Source organism: Natator depressus, chromosome 4 (assembly GCF_965152275.1).
Source record: "Natator depressus isolate rNatDep1 chromosome 4, rNatDep2.hap1, whole genome shotgun sequence".
Taxonomy (NCBI): domain Eukaryota; kingdom Metazoa; phylum Chordata; order Testudines; family Cheloniidae; genus Natator; species Natator depressus.
Genome location: NC_134237.1, coordinates 138,898,761 through 138,918,292, shown reverse-complemented (window position 1 = coordinate 138,918,292; position 19,532 = coordinate 138,898,761). Strand labels below are relative to the sequence as shown.

The window sequence follows — 19,532 nt, the reverse complement described above, 5'->3', positions numbered from 1 at the left end:
CAAATCTATCCAAGGTCTTTATACGGCACCCAGTATGGTAATAGCTGAACACCTCACAGCCTTTGATGGATTTAGCTCCCGACCCCCGTGGGAGGCAAGGCAGGGCTGTTAGCCGCACTGTACAGATGGGGAAACTGAGGCCAAGAGCAGTGAAATGATTCACAGAGGACACACACTGAGTCATCTGCAGTGCTAGCCTGATTACCGGCCGTGTGTTCTGACCACTAGACCACACTCCCGTCCCGACTCTGGAAAGTCCACTGAAGGCGCCAGGCTTCAGACAGAACAGGCCTAATATGGGCTTGGTGGGCACCGCTCAGGCAGGGAGCTTCACAATGCAGCCAACAGGCAGCGCTGCCGGTAAGAGCCTTTCAGAAGCCCGTGGGTCGCAAGGCCACATATCCAGGGACTTCCCCGCCCTGAGAGAGACGAGGAGCCTGGTGGCTAAACCAGAGCATAGGATATTAGCAGGTGTGGGTTCCCAGCTCTGCCTCCCTCTGTGACCCTGGGCAAGCTGCCACCCCGCATTGTGCCTCGGTTTCCCCAGTTGCAATCTGGGGTTTGGAAAGTGCGCTGCAGAAGAGCAGTGCGGTGCTATTGCAAGCGTGACACCTGGTGTGTTCTCAGATCTTCCTGCGGTTTCCTGCATGCATGGAGCGAAGGAGGGTCCCGACTCCACCCCAGAACGGTTTGGGGCCAGAATCCTCCGCTTGGTTTTCAGCCAGCGCCGGGTGCTAGCTGAGAAACGGGGCTATCCCTGGAAGTTCGGTCCATGCTGTCGCTGCCCAGCGGGACAGGAGCATGCCAGCTTCCATTATGTTCCTGGGCAAGTGCTTCTCTCCTGCTCCAGACTAAAGATCTCGCCCCTTGTCACTCTCTCTCCAGCTGTCCCTGTAAGAGGGTCAGATTCTGGTGGAGCAGCTCAGGCAACAGCGGGGGTCTTCCTGCCCCCTTGCCCCCCAGCCGGCCTGTCCACGGTACGCAGAGCGCCCTGGGCCCTGACTGTCGCTGCCGGGTGGTGTGTGAAGATGGTTCTCTGCCAGCTGCTGCTGAGCACGAGGCATCGCTGGCCTGCCGGCACCCCCTAGCAGAGGGAGACAGTGCCTCTCCCAAGTGGCTTGGCTCCTTGCTTCCCCATGCCACTGCCCCTCTGCCCCAAAGACTCCCCCACCCAGGGGGTTCCCTGAGGCTGTGCTCTGGCCAACCTCCTGCTGGCTGTGCATATGGGGTGGCTGGGAGTTTCAGCGAGGCGGCCCCAGGTTCCAGCAGCAGGTGCGTATCATCCCCTGCTCAGAGAGCGAGGCGTGGCTGAGCTGGCTGGCTGCGCCCTCGCTCTGCTAAGACACGGGTGACGCTGGGAGGAACAGTTGAGCCCCTGCCAGCACCCACCCTGTGCTGCCCAGGCTCACTGCCCTGGATCTAGCTGTACCCCAGCTGCTGGGGAAAGTCCAGCTAGCCTGGCGACGAGGGCGTCCCATCGGCTCTGCTTGGCATGGGGGTCCCAGCGTCCGCCCGTTCCTTTGGGAGGCAGGGACCTGGCTGGCAGGTGCTGAGCGCATCAGTCCTATTGACTCTCATGGCAGCTGATGGGCTCACAGCAGAAAATCAAGCCATTTATTTAGGCCTCTAAATCTGGATTCAGGGGGCGTTCGCATCTGCAGTGTTTGCTGTATCAATGCTTCTCGTCGCCCTGCTCCCGCTTCCGCAGCTGTCAGGTGGGAGCTCATGCGCCTTCCGCTGCCGAGCGCGCCGCGGTCCCTGGCTGAGGAGTGTTAGGAATCGTTAATTACTGAGCACGGTTGAGTCGCTAGGGATGAAGGCGCTGCGGCTTGGGTTGCTTCGTGTGGCTGCCAGCAGCTCCGGTCCATCTCATCTTCTGGGCTAGCTGTTCCCAGTGGGTAGAACAGAGGCCTAGGAAAGGGCTCTCGCCCTGAGCCCATGGGGTGACCCTGGGCCAGTCACATCCCTACTCTGTGCCTCAGTTTCCCCAGCTGTAAAATGGGAATAACACCGCCGACCTCGCAGACGCTAGCTCGCGGCTGCGTAGAAAGAGCTCTGGTGAAAGGTGGTAGCGCAGGGGGAACTGCAGCATTGGTTTGCAGCGGAGAAGAGACAGGAGTGGGCTAATATCAAGGGGATTCTGTCTTCAGGCTGCCGGCCTGGTGGCTCTCTCTCCTCCAGCCTAGTGTCATCACACAGGGTATCCCCTAAGCCCTGACCTGGGCTCTGTAGTCCAGGAAGGCACTGCTGACCGCATTACAGGCCATGCCAGGCGACGGTGCAGTGTCCTGGGCCTGGGGGTGAAAGTAACATAAAGGACTTATCGGGACGCCAGAGTCCTGAGCAGGGGGGTGAGGCCTCAACCGGAAGAGGCGGGGCCTTTAAAGCCCTGGGCCCTTTAAATCAGATTTAAAGGGCCCGGGGCTCCGGCTGTGGAAGCAGCAGCTGGGAGCCCCAGGCCCTTTAAATCACCGCTGGAGCTACCAGCTGCGCAGGTGGCCGGGAGCCCAGGAGCTCCAACCATGATTTAAAGGGCCCGGGGCTCCCAGCCACCGCTACCGCAGAGGAGCCCTGGGCCCTCTAAATCGCTGCCAGAGCCCTGCTGCCGGAGCCCCCGGGTAGCGGAGGCGGCCGGGAGCCCTGGGGCTCAGGCGGTGATTTAAAGGGCGCTGGGCTCCAGCCGCTGCTACCTCAGCAGAGCCCCGGGCCCTTTAAATCGCCGGCCTGGGGAAGCCGGTACGTTTGGCCGTGTACCGGCTCTTTCACGTCTGCCTGGGTCTGGGGGCTGCCGGACTGCGCCAGCGAGATGAAATCACCCCAGCCCGCTCCCCTGCCCCCCAGCTGATTGCCACCCATGCCACAGATTCTGCAGTGGGCTGGGCTCACGTGGCAGCAGAGTTGGGGCCAGGGCCTCTGGACCGACTGCAGAGGGATATTCCCCTTGCTAAGTATAGCACAAAGGTGGCTCCCGGCCTGGGGCAGGCACCAGCTGGATTTATTTAGCTGCAGCTTAAGATCAGCTTTGTGCGGGCGACTGGAGAGAGCCAGGGCCAGTGGGGGAGGTTGCTGGTTAGTGCCCAGGGATTTTCCTCTCCGGAGGTCTCGTGGGCATTGCCAGGGCTATCCCTCCAGGGAAGGGAAAGTGGCTCCCACCCGCCTTTCTTTGTCCCTCTGCACCCTGGCAATGGGGGAGCTGGAGAGCAGCTGTGTCTCTAGAGAAACAGGGAAGCTTCCCCTCAGGGCAGGTCATCCCATCACCGCCTCCTGCAGGGTTTCCGGCATTTTACTCTGCAGCATCTGCTGCTGGCCACTGCTGGAGACGGGGTGCTGGGCTAGACGGCTGTATAGAGCCCGGACGTTCCCCTGTTCCTAGAAGTGCTGGGCAAGGGGCTGACCGGCAGTCCTGGCGAATGGGGGTCTCTGCTTATCAACAGGGCAGGCACAGCTGGGGCAGCAGCCGGGCAAGCTTCCCTCAGGGGATGTCTGTACAGCACCTAGACCCCCACAGCTGCAGCGCCCTCACCCCGGGTACGGCAAAGCACCCTGCAGACGTTCCCGCGCTGCCGGGGGGGCGCTGGGGAGTCACACCCCGGCTTGCTGCGCTCTTGACGTCCTGTGTAGACGAGCCCCGCCGGTGTCAGACCACTGGCTTCAGAGACACTTGGGAAGAGCCCGGGCCACTCCGTATGTCTCACAAGGTCTTTCCTTGGCGCAAGGGTGACACCTTCCTCTGTGTGTGGGGGGGGGAGGGGGGGCAGGTGGATCTGTTTGCTAGGGGGCTGGCCTGGGACTTGGGAGATTTGAGTTCAATTCCCTCCTCTACCACAGACTCCCTGTGTGACCTGGGGCCAGTCACTTAGTGGCTCTGTGCCTCAGTTTCCCCACCTGTGCAGTGGAGATAATCACACGGCCCTGCCTCACAGAGGCGTGTGGAGGGTAAGTCCAGTAAAGATTGGGATGCGCCCAGATACTACGGTGACGCGGGCCATAGACGCCTTAGCCAGAGAGTTGCAGTCAGTTAACAGCAGCGTTCAATCCTAAGGGGGGTTATTTGTGGCTGTGTTTGGTCTTGTGGCCAGGGCGTGGAGGCTGCGCTCACGGGGGTCCTGGAAGCAGATCCCGTCCCCCGAGATGGTGGGCTCTGCTTTCGCCTCATTACGATGGGCCCCACCCACTTCCCGTTCATGAACAAAGGGCCCCTCCTACCTGCCTGCATTTCGGACCACAGCTCGCCGACCCCTGACTCCACCAGGAAGGTCCTGCTGTGCCGGGAACGCCGGAGCTGCTCTCTGGCTGCAAGGAGAAAGCAAAGGGATCGGGTGTGAGAGGGCCACGGGGCCACGGGGGGCGGCTGTGAGCCGGACAGGCTGTGTGGAGGTCTGACCTTGACTGTCATTCAAACCACCTCTCAGTGGAGCTCGGGGAGTCAGACCAGAAGAGCAAGCAGTGCTGCAGGGCACGGCCGAACTGGGGGCGAACCCAGGGCTGGGCTAGCAGAACGGCTGAGTCGAGATTGAGGGGGGGAACCTCAGGACTGGACTGATGGGGGAGCGGTGGGTTGGGATTGAGGAGCACTGATGGTGCTGTGTGTGGGGACCCTAAGACTAGAATAATGGGGGGCCTGGGCTGAGAAAGGGGGGCCTCAGCTGAGCTGTATGTGGGAAGCCCAGGACTGGAATAACGGGGGGCTGGAGGACTGGGATTGAGGGGCATCAGCAGAGCTGTGCGGGGAAGGTTTCCCTATATCTTGCCTGCATCGTGTCTGCCCCAATCGGTGCTAATCATCTTTCATTTTTGTGGCCTTAAAATCACCCCGAAATTGCCAGATAAAAACCTGCACCAAATTACCCATTGTGTTTTCTTGGGAGAGTGAAATCAAAGCAGCCCTGTGCAGGCGTCACCCAGAACTCGGAGACGCTACAGTGTGATCTGTCAGGCCGCGGTGACAAGGCTGCTGCCCACGCATCAGGGGCCCGAGTTCCTGGCCTGTCGAGCTGGAGTGGGAGACGGCTCTCGGCTAGCTCAGCCGGCCCACCGCAGAACCCTCCAGGAGCAGCGCAGCTGGGCGGGGCAGGGCTCCACCCCACAGTGGCTTGTCAGCAGCTGGCCTTGGTGCGGATGTCTGGACGTGCAACGGGCCGAGCTGCTGGAGACGCAGGGCAGCATCTTTGTTTGTGACAGTGTGTGTGTGATAAGTCCGCCCCCATTGGTCCAAAGCACTTAGCAGTCATTGCACCCAAAGGGTGCCCAGGGATCACTTCACCCCCACAATGCAGTCACCTCTGGGGTGGGGCTCGGCTGCTGTTCCGCAGCGCACAGCAACAATACGACGAGAAGCTGGATATGAGTCAGCAGTGTGCCCTTGTAGCCAAGAAGGCCAATGGCATTTTGGGATGTATAAGTAGGGGCATTGCCAGCAGATCGAGGGACGTGATCGTTCCCCTCTATTCGACATTGGTGAGGCCTCATCTGGAGTACTGTGTCCAGTTTTGGGCCCCACACTACAAGAAGGATGTGGATAAATTGGAGAGAGTCCAGCGAAGGGCAACAAAAATGATTAGGGGTCTGGAACACATGAGTTATGAGGAGAGGCTGAGGGAACTGGGATTGTTTAGTCTGCAGAAGAGAAGAATGAGGGGGGATTTGATAGCTGCTTTCAACTACCTGAGAGGTGGTTCCAGAGAGGATGGTTCTAGACTATTCTCAGTGGTAGAAGAGGACAGGACAAGGAGTAATGGTCTCAAGTTGCAATGGGGGAGGTTTAGGTTGGATATTAGGAAAAACTTTTTCACTAAGAGGGTGGTGAAACACTGGTATGAGTTACCTAGGGAGGTGGTAGAATCTCCTTCCTTAGAAGTTTTTAAGGTCAGGCTTGACAAAGCCCTGGCTGGGATGATTTAATTGGAGATTGATCCTGCTTTGAGCAGGGGGTTGGACTAGATGACCTCCTGAGGTCCCTTCCAACCCTGATATTCTATGATTCTATGATTGAATACGAGGAAGGAGAATACTGGCAGGGCGGGATGGGATTCACAGTGCAACTCCCTGAGCTGGAGTTTGGCCAGGACACGGGAGTTACTGCCCCATCGATTAACACAGGGCAACCAGAGCTTCTCTTCTGAATGACTGAGCAACACAGAGCCCCACGCGCCATGCTGGGGCCTTGCTTCAATATCCACTCAGAGAGCGGAGCACCCCCTAGCCTCTTGGTGAGGTACTGACTGGCTCAAAACTGACAGAGGGATATGGCCCCCCTAGTTACCAGCCCCCCGCATTTCCTCCCAGCCAAGCAATAACTAGCTTCATGCTGCTCAGCTGTAGATCTGACAAGACCAGCACCTGAGCCACTGCTGGCTTGTAACTCCTGTCTGGTCTGCGCTGACCTCACCTCCTTCCCCACCCCCCCGGGAGAGGAGTGGACAGGATGGCGCTGTGGCTCCCATGTTGTTCCTGGGTTGATTGTAACTTTGGGGTGGAGTTTCGCCCCCCGCCCCCGAAGCTCTCATTACGCTGGGGCAGGGAGGAAACACAAAGATGCCAGATAAAAAGCAGGGCTGGCCAAGATGTGTTTGGTCAGCGAAGCCAGGAAGGGCGGGGAGATGTGTGGAGAGGGTGGGGCTGCCTGTCCAGGGGTCTATTTTCGGCTCACTGGGATGTGCTTTTCCCTGTTAGCTCATCAGCTTTTGCCCAAGGATGTAACAACAAACAACCGGCATGTCGCTAAATGCTCCCGCCCCACAAAACCTCTCGCTCTGTAAAAGGCAGGCACGGATCATGGGGAAGAAACAGGCCTATGGGGTCGGACTGAGCCCACAGCTCTCTGCGGTTCATTTACTGCTATTCATTAATTATTATTATTCCGGTATGAACGCCATTGCCTCCCAGCAGCATGCTGAGCACCGTACACCGAGCACAGACAGGTCCCTGCCTCCAAGATCGTACAGTCTAGAGGCCAGATGCTCAGCTAGTGTAAATCAGCTTCAGTGGTGCAAGACGGATCTACACCTGTTAAAGCTCTCACCTTGTATTCACCATTTGCGCCTGCTTTGTCCACAATGTCCTGGGCAATGATTCTACAGCTGGGGTACAGCTAGGGTAGGGATGCCAGACATCCTGATATTAGGGGCGTTGTCTTATATATGCAACTATACGCCCCCCTCCCCCCCAGGGGAAAACAAAAAGTGTTCTGGTTTTTCACACTTGCTACCTGGCCACCCTAAGCTAGGGTACTTTCTCAGGAGGTAAATATTACAGAGCCTGCAGTGGAAACTAGGGCAATGAGCGGTGTTTAAGCAGCACCACCCTCTGCTGGAGGGAACCAGAGCTGCTTAGCTGTGTGTCAGATCTTCTATACTTAGTGGAGATTCTCCTTTAGCTCAAGTAGCTTTAACCAGGCCTTTTAAAGCAAGGAACCTGGGTTCTGCCCCTGGTATTGTGAGGAAGTTCTCAGTGGCCTTGGTGTCTACTCTGACGCTCCTAGACAGTTCGGGATTTGCTCTAATGTCTTGTGGTGTGACTGCACCTGAAAAACAGGTTGAAAGCTCAGCGGCTCTGAGTTTAGCAAGAGGACGGGCAAAATGAAAGCCAAGGGACAAGAGGGAGAGGGAAAAACACAAGCAAGCACAGGGAAACCAAAGGCTTAGCTGAGACAGAGACAGTTTAAACTGGAAATTTAAGGCCAGGAAAGTAAGGGGGGGATTTGGGGACGCCCGGGGCAGATTGGAAGGCGAGCAAGAGATGTTTTTACAGATGAGAGACCTGCAAGAAAACAGGGTTATGACCATGGGAGACTTTAATTACTCAGCTCTTGACTAGGAAAACATCTATTGTCTGCCCAAAGCCGACCAGGTGTCTGGAGATATTAAAGCAAGGCAGGATATTTGCTTCTCTAATGCAGTTTGTCAAACAGCCAGTCAGAGGCTCTTCGGAGGAAATGAACCAAACAGAAGGAAGGCAGAAGTTGGGCGAATAGATGAGCTGGAGATTGTACAACAAGAGGGGCAATCTTGTGGTTAAGACACAAAACCGGCCAGCTGTGTGACCTTGGGCAAGTAGCATCACTGTTCTGTGCCTCTGTTTCCCCATTGGTAGAAGGAGGACAATTCTAGCTGTTTAGCTGGCCACCATGACGATAGCATCTCACAGGCATTAAAACAGTAGGTAAGAATTATTGTTCCCATTTTACAGCTAACACCACAGCCCGGCTCTTATCTAGCGCTATTCATCGGTAGATCTCAAAGGAGGGCGGTACCATGATCCCCATTTTACAGACGAGGAACCTGAGGCCCAGAGAGATTAAGTGACTTGCCCAAGGTCATACAGGGAGTTTGGGGCAGAGCCAAGAATCAAATCTAGGTCTCCCAAGTTGCAGGCCAGTACCTTCACCACGTGACCATCCCGCCCCAGTGAGGCTGGGCAGACAAGCAGAGCAATATTCTAACATGCTCTGAGCTCACCTGCGAGAGAGGGACATTATTACGAACTCCTGGTATAGATGAGAAGGAGCCTGGCAGAGCTGCTGGGTAGATCCGTGTTGCATCACAGAAGGCGTGACGGATCGGACAGCTCTGGACAAACTCCTCCGTCACGCGATGGACCCTGGTGCCCTGTGTCAAATGACACCTTCCGGTCAGGCCAGAGGCCTGTGTCTGGCTGGTTTATACTGAAGCCCACAAATGGCACCCGCCTTGAAGCACAAACCCTCCCTGGTTCCAGCACAGAGACAGGGCTGACACTCAGCACGCGTGGTCCCTCGTGCCTACGTGGGCTAAGGTCCTGGGGGCTGAGCTAGCCACACGGGCACCACCACGCTGTTGAGCCTTTAGTCATGCTGGTGGCACTCATGGAGTTTATAGGACTTGAGGCCCAGCTCCTCAGAAGGCATTCAGGTGCCTAACTCCCACTGGAATCAGTGCTGCTGCCCCAGCAGATGTGACAGCGGAGGGTGGGCTGCAGGACACAGACAGACCCTGTGGCTCTCACGGCATCAGCGCTGGACTGGCATTCCAGACAGGCCTGGAATGGAGCGCAGCCTCCGTCGCAGACGGCCACAGCGTTGCTTTCTCGGAGCAAAGAGGACAGCCCTGGGTGACTCTGTTTACCCACAGAGAAGACACAGCAGGCCAGTGGCAGGGCAGGGTCCCTTCCTCACATGCCATCTTCTGCCTGACATGGAGAGGCAGTCTCCGGGAGTGGGAAGAACCTAGTAAGTCCATGCCTCTCTGTTGGGACGGCCAGCAAGGGGGCCAGTTAGGACTGTAGATGCTTGGCCTACGGGCCCTGGGCTGAGACTGGTGTGTGTTCCACAGCAGAGCTCTACCGTAGCCGTGATGCACGCATCCAGCTTGCATCTCTTGGCAGGTGATGAGGGAGAGGCCCTGCGGGATGCAGGGCAGACGGGGGCAGGTGTTCTCTGCTTTTCTGTAAGCTGCACTAGGGGAAGGAAGGGGTGGCCCAAATTGCAGAGCTCCATGTGATTGGCGACCTCAGTGTCTGGCCCTACCGCAGTTCCTGAGGACAGACTAGATTCTGTTCTCAGCTACACAGAACTGCAGTGGAGCCAGGGCTGGATTCGGTTTCCAGTTATCTTGGGGTAAATCCAGAATCACGCACTGACTGCCACGGGGTTGGAGCCAGATTCTGATCTCCGTAACTCTAATGTAAATCCAGACTCACCCTGCTGACTTCAGTGTGTGTCTCTCTAATGCTAAACCTGACCCAGGCTCATCTCTGGGATAGCGACGTGATGGAGCGACTGGGGATTTACACTGATTGGATCTGGCCAGCTGGACCTGAAAGGCCAGGCGCACTCCAGCTTGCTAGGAGTTCAGGATCGTGGATCTGACTTTGAACATCCAGGAAACTGCAAAGGACGTCCAGGAATCCGAACCAGACAGTGTAACCTAAATGAAGTCCCAAGTGAAGGGGTGGGAGGGGGGGTCATTCCCAAATAAGAGCCCTGAAATCAGCCCAGACAGTCAGAAAGGAACTGAGCTGCGGGATTTCTGTAAGCAGAGCAGCCGAGCGCCAGCCAAGTACCCATAATGCAGACCAGATGGGGCTGCCTTCCCCGTCTCAGACTGACATTATTCGCATTATTTTTTGTTTTGATACGGGAACCCTCTGACCCGGCCTCAGTGAGCTCAGGAAACTCAGGGCTGGTTCCGTGGCTAATTTCCCAGAGGGGCCACATGCTGCTTTGGAGAGACACTTTCCCTGCAGCCACAGGGGGCTCTGAAAGCTTTTGCCTTTCAAACACACACACACACCCCCCCCCACACACACACACGTGCATGCACACACACACACACACAAAAACGCACGCGCACACACACACGTACTCACACATCACACGCACACACCAGCATGCACTCACACCCACACCCACACGTGCACACTCACACCCGCACGTGCACACACATGCACGCACTCACACACACGTGCACGCATGCGTGCGCACACACACATGCACACATGCCCACACAGACGCACACACACGCACAGGCCTCATTGTTTCGCCAGCAACTGTCCCTCTGGTGCCAGGGCGATGAGGCCTGATGACGGAGGGAGGGTCTCTGGGGCTAGTGGGAAGGAGACGAGAAAGGGCAGAAGCCTTAAGAGCAACATGGAGCTTGACGGGAAACAGACACGGGGACGTGGTTTGTGAACCACGGGTCTGATCCTCAGCAGCCGCAGCCAATGTGGGCGCTCAGCGCCATTCAGGATCAGGCCCATCGTGCCATGGGAATAGAGGTTCTGCAGAGCTCCTAACCTCTTCTTGCCCCACCCCCACCTTTGGAGCTTCGCATCTGCCCCCTTCATGGCTCTTCCCTGCCCGGCTCACCCGCTCTTATCGCCCCTGCCCTGTCAATAGGCCACCTCCAGCACCTGCTTCTCCCCAGACCCGGTGACCCAACGCCTCCGGCCCCCATCTGCTGGGACGCAGTAAGGACTCAGCCAGGCAGGGAGGCGAGGCTGGGGGCCACCGGGGAGAGAGGGTTCAGACATGAACGTTGCGGGGACCCAATATACCGCATACACTCACTGCCCCCATATCTACACATGGCCATGTACAACACGGACGTATTACATACACGCACACACACAAATACCCCACCCGTTTAGACGTAGACAGACGCTGGGAATGGGCGCCAGGGAATGGATCACTCAATCATTGCTCTGCTCTGTTCGTTCCCCCTGGGGCACCTGGCACTGGCCACTGCTGGAGCACAGGATACTGAGCTGGATGGACCTTTGGTCTGAGCCAATACGGCCGCTCTTATGTTCTTATATCACACACACACTCTCTCTCTCTCTCTCTATCTCACACACACACACACACAAATGATTCCTAGCCACCACATTGCCTACCCAGGTCCCGATTCCGAATGGTACTTCAGCACGAGCGGCCCCTTTGATTTCACAGGGACTTCACATGTTTATAGTTACACATGTGCTAAAATATCTGACTGAACTGAGGCCAGGCCTGGCCTGTTGAGCTCCACATAACCTTCTTATCAGGATCTCCATGATCCCCCTTCCCCCATGGGTTGGTTACACTGTGTTGCTGTGTCTGGCCTTTGACTTTTCGGGGTCGGGAGTGAGCCTACCTCTGTGTCTGTACAGCACCTAGCACACCTGGGTCTTGATCTCGGTTGGAGTCTCTGGGTGCTAAAACCAGTGAAAATAATGACACATCTCCCATTACCAGAGCTCAGAGTCAGTCGAGGGGGTGGGGGGTGGGGATTCTATCTCCAGCAGGTCCCGTGTACTGTTGGGTGTAACATCCAGAATTAGCATCACTTATGATTTGTCTGGAGCTGGCAGTTCATAGATTATAGAGAACAAAACCAGACGGGTCCATTGTGATCATCTAGTCTGATTTCCTGTCTAACACAGGCCCTGAATTAATGCCTGTTTGAACTACAACAGATCTTTCAGAAAATCATCCAATGTTGATTTTAAAATTGCCAGTGATGGAGCCGCCACCCCAACCCTTGATAAACTGTTCCAATGGTTAATTACCCGCACTGTTAAAAATATGTACCTTATTTCCAGTTTGAATTTGTCTAGCTTCAACTTCTAGCCATTGGGTCTTGTTAGACCTTTCTCTGCTATTTTGAAGAGCCCTCCACCTCAAATTTCTGTTTCCCTATAGGTACCTATAGACTGTGATCAAATCACCCCTTAACCTTCTTTTTGCTAAATGTAACAGGTTTGTTTCTCACTGTAAGGCAGGTTTTCCAATCTGTTAATCACTCTCGTGGCTCTTCTTTGAGCCATTTCCAACAGCCTTCCTGAATTGTGGGCACCAGCCCTGGACCCAGGATTCCAGCAGCAGTCACACCAGTGCCAAATACAGAGGTCAAATAACCTCTCTGCTCCTACTCACTATTCTCTCTTTATGCATCAAATGATTGCAGGAGCCCTTTCAGCCAGAGCATCACGCTGGGAGCTCATGTTCAGCTGATTATTCAGCATGACCCCCCCATTTTTTTCAGAGTCACAGCTTCCTAGGATACATCCCCCATCCTGTAAGTATTGCCATCCTTCTCGTTTCCCTACATCTATGACTTTACACATGGCCATATTAAAACGCATACTCTTTCCTTGCTCCCAGTTTGCAAACCTAAACCAGATCTCTCTTTATCACTGACCTGACCTATTCATTAGTTACCACATCCCCAACATTATATCATCTGCAAACTTTATCAGCGATGATTTTATGTTTTCTTCCAGGTCATTGATAAAACTGTTAAATAGTGCAGGGACAAGAACCAACCCCACTAGAAACACACCCAATCGATGATGATTCCCTATTTACAGTTACACATTGAGACCTATCAATTAGGCAGTTTTTAAGCCAAATAATGTACGGCAGGTTGATTTTGTATCATTCTAGTCTCTTAATCAAAATGTCCTGTGGTACCAAATCAAACATCTTACAAGGGCTAAGTCTATTACACCAACACCGTTACCTTTATCAGCCAAACTGGTAATCTCATCAAAAAGACATCAAGTTAGTCTGACAGGATCTATTTTCCATAAACCCATATTGACTGACATTAATTACATTACCCTCCTTTAACTCTTTATTAATCAAGTCCCTTATGACCCCTTCTGTCGTTTTGGCTGGAATTGATGTCGGGCTGACAGGCCTATAAATATCTGCGTTGTCCTGTTCACCCTTTCTAAATACTGGCACAACATTAGCTTTCTTACAGTTCCTTGGAAATTCCCCAGTGTTTCAAGACTTGTTGAAAATCAGCATTAACTGACCAGCAAACTCCTTGGCCAACTCTTTTAAAATTCTTGGTTGCACGTTATTTGGACCAGCTGATTTAAAAATATCTAACTTTAGTAGCTGCTGTTCAAACTCTTCCTGGGTTACTGTTAGAATGGAAAGAATTTTATCATCATCATCATGTGGTATGATGAGAACGGCCAGACTGGGTCAGACCAAACATCCATCTAACCTAGTCTCCTGTCTTCCGACAGTGGCCAATGCCAGGTGCCTCAGAGGGAATGAACATAACAGGTAATCATCAAGTGATCCTTTCCATGTCGCTCACTCCCAGCTTCTGGCAAACAAGAGGCGAGGGACACTATCCCTGCCCATCCTGGTTAATAGCTGTTGATGGACCTATCCTCCATGAACTTATCTAGTTCTTTTTAAACCTGTTATAGACTTGGCCTTCACAACATCCTCTGGCAAAGAGTTCCACAGGTTGACTGCGTGGTGTGTGAAGAAACACGTCCTTTTGTTTGTTTTAAACCTGATGCCTATTAATTTCATTTAGTGATCCCTAGTTCTTGTGTTATGAGAAGAAGTAAATAACACTTCCTTATTTACTTTCTCCACACCATTCACGACTTTATAGACCTTAGTCATATCTCCCCTTAGTTGTCTCTTTTCCAAGGTGAAAAGTCCCAGTCTTATTAATCTCTCCTCATACGGAAGCTGTTCCATATCCCTAATCATTTTTGTTGCCGATTTCTGAACCTTTTCCAATTCCAATATATCTTTTTTGAGATGGGACGACCAGATCTGCACGCAGTATTCAAGGTGTGGGTGTACCATGGATTTATATAGAGGCAAGATAATATTTTCTGTCCTATTATCTATCCCTTTCTTAATGATTCCCAACATTGTGTTCTATTTTTGACTGCCGCTGCACATTGAGTGGATTTTTTCAGAGAACTGAAGTCAATGACTCCAAGATCTCTTTCTTGAGTGGTAACAGCTAATTTAGACCCCATCTTTTTATAGGTACAGTAGGGATTATGCTTTCCAATGTGCATTACTTTGCATTTATCAACATTGAATTTCATCTGCCATTTTGTTGCCCAGTCACCCAGTTTTGAGAGATCCTTTTGTAGCTCTTCGCAGTCTGCCTGGGACGTAACTATCTTGAGTAGTTTTGTATCATCTGCAAATTTTGCCACCTCACTGTTTACCCCTTTCCCCAGATCATTTATGATGTATCTGGCATTGCACAAGCCACAGAATGAGACAGTGGAAAGAGCTGGCAGTCTAACAGATGAGCACAGAGAAGAGGAGTGCCTTGGGAAAGCCCAGGGTGGTGGGAACCCAGGGCTTCCCTGGTGGTAGAAGGAAATCTTCAGCAAGGATTTGAATGGGGAAAGGGTTTTGTTTTGGCAATCTGCAACTGGTCCTAGCGTAGAAGCAGCAGGGAGCCGGGACTGAGAGAAGAGATGAACAGAGCGGCACGGCTGGTGGTGCTGATGGGGCTATATTAAGTGGAGAGGTGCAAGCTGGGAAAGCCTAGGGATGTTTTCTGAGAAAGAGAGACCGGTTCTGCCCAGGAGTCCCGAACCAGCCCCTGCCAATGCTGAGCAGCCCCCAGCAGGCTGGCCTGGGACAAAGCTCTCTGGCCTAGCCCTGCTGCAACAGTGCAGAGGAAACAACCCAGGACGTGGCAGCCGGTTCTGACATCTCACCAAAGCCGCCTGGAATAACTGCTCTTTTACTAGCTGCAGTTTGTTCCATTAATACACCCAAATGAAAGGCGCACGTGGGAATTTCAACCACTGCTCCCCGACACAGCCTGGTCTGAGAACTGGCTGGGTGCCATCGGTTCCGTGATCCAGCCAGGCAGTGTAGCTGGCACCCCTGGCGTGACATGGGAAGACACGCAGCAACTGCCTCCAACCGCTCAATCGGCACCCCAAATCCTGACCTGTAGCACCCTGTGTGATGCCTGTGGTGGCCCCCCCAACTCTGCCAACGCGCATCCCCCCTGCACCGCTGAGATCCCCGCTGTTCCAGTCCTGGGACCCCTCCACCACTCAGTTACCACATCACAGCCTGGAGCTGCAGGCCCACCTGCTGTTCCCCACAATTTGGCCATCACCCTCTGCCAGGACCGGCAGCACCCTGCTAGTCTCCCCCGGGGGACTTTCTTGAGCAGAGATGGCCAGTTGTGCTGAATTGTACAACGCAGACACACAGTCTGTCGGGGTCGGGCTGGGGCCAGCGAGCTAATTCCGCTTGTGGCCCACCCCACGGCTCAGCTGTCCCCAGATCCCCAGACGAGGTGTCCATAGTACAGCAGTCGCTTACCCTGCCTGAAGCTGGAGTCGATGGAGAGCTCTGGTGCGAGGCCATTGGCTAGAGGTTTGCAGCTCAAGTCAATCAGCTGATTGAGGCGGAGCTTCCTGCAATAGATGGAGGCTGCTTCCGGCTCCAGCGCGATCAACAGCTGCTCCGGGTTTGCGGGGGGAACCAAGCCGGCCTGTGGAGCGTAGGAAGGCAAGGGACAAAGGCGGTTACAAGGATAGGCAAAGGGAAAGAGGCTGCATAAGGAGGTCACGCTGCCGGCTCAATGTGATGGCAGAGATGATTGGCTTGGTTATCTGACCCACGGGGGTTCCATGGGTGTATGCTCCCCGCAGGGCCCCGCCTTGCGGCATCAGCATGTGCTCTCAGGTGGTGAATCACTGAGCCGATCTGAAGGCTTCTGGACTCAGGCTGTGAATCAAAGAACCCTCCTGCTTTCCCAGGGTTGTGCCCCTTTCCCTCCCTGCCCCTGTGGGCCCCAGGGCAGCTAATGTCTCCCATCTCACTGTGGGTTTCAGATCCTATCACTGACCTGCGGAACTCACTGCTGCAGGAGAGGCTCGAGGACAAAGCAAATAAGGTGGTACATTTTCTAAAAACAAGGATTAGCCATTGACAGGAATAAGATCTGCATCTAGAATGGTGCTATTCAGAATACAACAAACCAAGGCCTACCAGTCCTCATGCATGCAGCTGCAGCCAGGAGTTACCTTCCCCACGGGACGTATTGTGTAGCCCACCGTTTCAGCGTGTGTGTTAAATGTTCCCCTCTAGTAGCTGGTCTGCCAAAGAGGATAAGAGCCCACTGCTGCTACCAGCTAATGAAGTTATCCCTTTACCTCAAACAGTAGAGGCCCATGCTGTAAAGAACATGGAAATCACCCGACTGGACCAGTCCAGGATCCATCTAGCCCAGTTCCCTGTCTCCTATGGGCAGCACTAGCTGCTTCGGAGGAAGGAGCAAGAACCCCACAGCAGGGAAATGTGAGGAAATCTGCCCCCAGGAGGGTCTCATTCTAACTCCTAATGCCTAGACACAGGCTGAAGCCCTGAAGCCGGAGGCTTTATACCCCTTCTAGCCCTATTTAGCCCTTCAGTGCTGAAGGTCCCAGGCTCATCCCAGGCTGGCCCGGGGTGCAGGGGCTACAGCACCCATTGCACTGTGGGGTTTTGCACTTTCTTTTGCAGCCCCGGCCACTGGCTGCTTGAGGAGACAGGATTCTGGGCTACAGGAATGGCTGGGGGGGTTGCCATGCGACCGGCCCTGTGGACAGGCTGCTGGGGGCAGAGGGGGGTGGGCCTGTGACCAGCTGCTGGGAAGTGCTGCTAGGCACGCCCCTTGGATGGACTGCTGGGGGATTGCCGTGGGGCAGGCCCCTTGGATGGACTGCTGGGGGATTGCTGTGGGGCAGGTCCCATGACCAGCTGCTGGGGGAGTGCTGTGGGGCAAGCCCCAAGGATGTGCTGCTAGGGCGGGTGCTGTGGGGATGGCCCCATGACCAGCCACTGGACTGCCATGGGGCAGGCCCCAGGGATGGGCCGGTAGGGGAGTGCTGTGGGGATGGCTGTGGGACAGGTCCCATGACCGGCCACTGGGGGAGTGCCATGGGGCAGGCCCCTTTGATGGGCTGCTAGGGATTGCCGTGGGGCAGGCCCCATGACCAGCCGCTGGAGGAGTGCCATGGGGCAAGTCCCAGGGATGGGCTGCTAGGGAGGTGCTGTGGGCCAGGTCCCATGACGAGAGCTGTGGGTCAGGGATGGGCTGCTAGGAATTGCCATGGGGCAGGTCCCATGACGAGCAGCAGGGGCAGTGCCGTGGGGCAGGTCCCATGACCAGCCCCTGGAGGAGTGCTGTGGGGCAGGCCCCACGGATGGGTTGCTGGGGAGGTGCTGTGGGCCAGGTCCCATGACGAGTGGCGGGGGGAGAGCCGTGGGGCAGGCCCCAGGGATGGGCTGCTAGGAATTGCCATGGGGCAGGTCCCATGACGAGCAGCAGGGGCAGTGCTGTGGGGCAGGTCCCATGACCAGCCCCTGGAGGAGTGCTGTGGGGCTGGCCCCACGGATGGGTTGCTGGGGAGGTGCTGTGGGCCAGGTCCCATGACGAGTGGTGGCGGGAGAGCCGTGGGGCAGGCCCCAGGGATGGGCTGCTAGGGATTGTCATGGGGAGGATCCCATGACGAGCAGCAGGGGCAGTACCGTGGGGCAGATCCTGGGGTCTGACTCCTGTCAGACACTGTACCCAGCAGTCAGGTTTGTGTTCCTGCCCTTTCCCGTGTGGGACAAAGAGGAGCCCAGAGCTGCCAAGGCAGGCAAACCACTGCCGTGGCCCTGGCTCCTCTCTGAGAGCAGGCGTCGTTCCTCCTGACCCCGCTGCGTCCTGGATGCCAGCCTGGCGGAGTCCGACGCTGCTTTATTCAGCCTCAATTATACCCTGCTGGAGCCAGCTAATAAACCCGAGGGGCGCCCAACCCCTAATCACCTGCGGTCTGTCGCCCTCTCCTTCCCGCAGCTCCCCCTCCTTTCCCCTCCCCTTCCCCCCTTGCTCTCTCTGCGAGCAGATCTCCTCTCCACCCTTCACGTCCTCTGTTGATGTGGCTGTGAAACAATACAGCGGGGGAGGGGAGGAGGGGCAGAACCGATCTGCCGGGGAGGGGACTGTTCTGGCCCCCACACAGACCCATGTTCTCATCTGCTCGCCGGGAGCCAAGACGTGGTCAGCTGAAGCAGCAGCTTGGAGCACGCCACAAGCAGCTCGGCGGGCCCCAGAATCAAATCCTCCACAAGCCCCTGAAGGGACATTATCTCCTACGGGGGAAGGAAACGCACAAGGATGTGCTGGAATGACCCTGGGAAGTGCTAGCCCCTGGCTTTGCGGGTCAGTACCAAACGAATGTTCCAGCACCATGCTAGAGGACCCTGGGCTCTCTTTCGGAAGAGCCGGGGAATCAAAGTCTTGGTCACTGGAGGTCCTCAAAGAGACCAACAAAACAGGGTTGTTAGTCCCTGGCCCTAGCCCATTCTGCCTCCCTAGATTACTCCAACAGTTTCGACCAGCGTCCTTCATCCACTGGACTAAACTGTCGTGCAGCACTGCAGTGCGTTGCTACGTTCCACCCCAGAAGTGGCTGCACGAGCCCTGCGGAGAGCCTATAGATCAGCCTGCGAGGTGACCAAAGAGCCAGCAGAACCAAAATATCGGATCTGATTTACTCACTGACGGGTTCTCAATGAGGGATCAATTGCTGGGAGGGGAGCGGTTAATGCAAGGGTTCTCAAACTGGGGGTCGGGACCCCTCAGCGGGTTGCAAGGTTATTACATGGGGGGTTGCGAGCTGTCAGCCTCCATCCCAAACCCGCCTTTGCCTCCAGCATTTATAATAGTGTTCAATATATTAAAATATGTTTTTAATTGATAAGGGGGGTGGCACTCAGAGGCTTGCTGTGTGAAAGGAGTCACCAGCGCCAAAGTTTGAGAGCCACTGGGTTAATGGGATGCCTGTTCTAGTTTTACATAACATAAGAACGGCCAGACTGGGTCAGACCCATGGTCCATCGAGCCCAGTCTCCCGTCTTCCGACAATGGCCAGTGGCAAGAGCGTAAGAGGGAATGAACAGAACAGCGCAATTATCGAGTGATCCATCCCCTGTCGTCCACTCCCAGCTTCTGGCAAGCAGAGGTCAGGGACGCCCAGGGCATGGTGTTTTGGCCCAGTTCCAGCAGAAATGCCCACATGTTCACCAGCAGGCGGGGTCCCTGAAAAGTCCTGGATCAGTCCAGGGCCAGCCCTAGGTGCTCTGCTGCCCACGGCAGAAAATGTTTTTGGTGCCCCCCAGCAGAGGAGAATAAAACCAACAACCCAGCTGAGCAATGTGGCACCTCTGACAATTGGTGCCCAAGGCAACCACCCTCTCCGCCTGTCCCTACAGCTGGCCCAGGATCAGCACTCCAGGG

At 55.2% G+C, this 19,532-nt stretch overlaps 1 protein-coding gene across 6 annotated transcripts in view; it reads right to left on the bottom strand.

Annotated features, from left to right (window-relative positions):
- The window catches only part of HSPA12B (heat shock protein family A (Hsp70) member 12B), an 85,925-nt gene that overhangs the window by 17,752 nt on the left and 48,641 nt on the right, over nucleotides 1-19,532 (bottom strand). For all 6 annotated transcript variants that reach the window (XM_074951971.1, XM_074951972.1, XM_074951975.1 and 3 more), the window contains 2 exons: nucleotides 15,584-15,755; nucleotides 4,207-4,293 (listed from right to left, as the gene is read on the bottom strand). In XM_074951971.1, coding sequence (XP_074808072.1) covers nucleotides 4,207-4,293; nucleotides 15,584-15,755 — 259 coding nt within the window. The remainder of the gene's footprint in view (nucleotides 1-4,206; nucleotides 4,294-15,583; nucleotides 15,756-19,532) is intronic.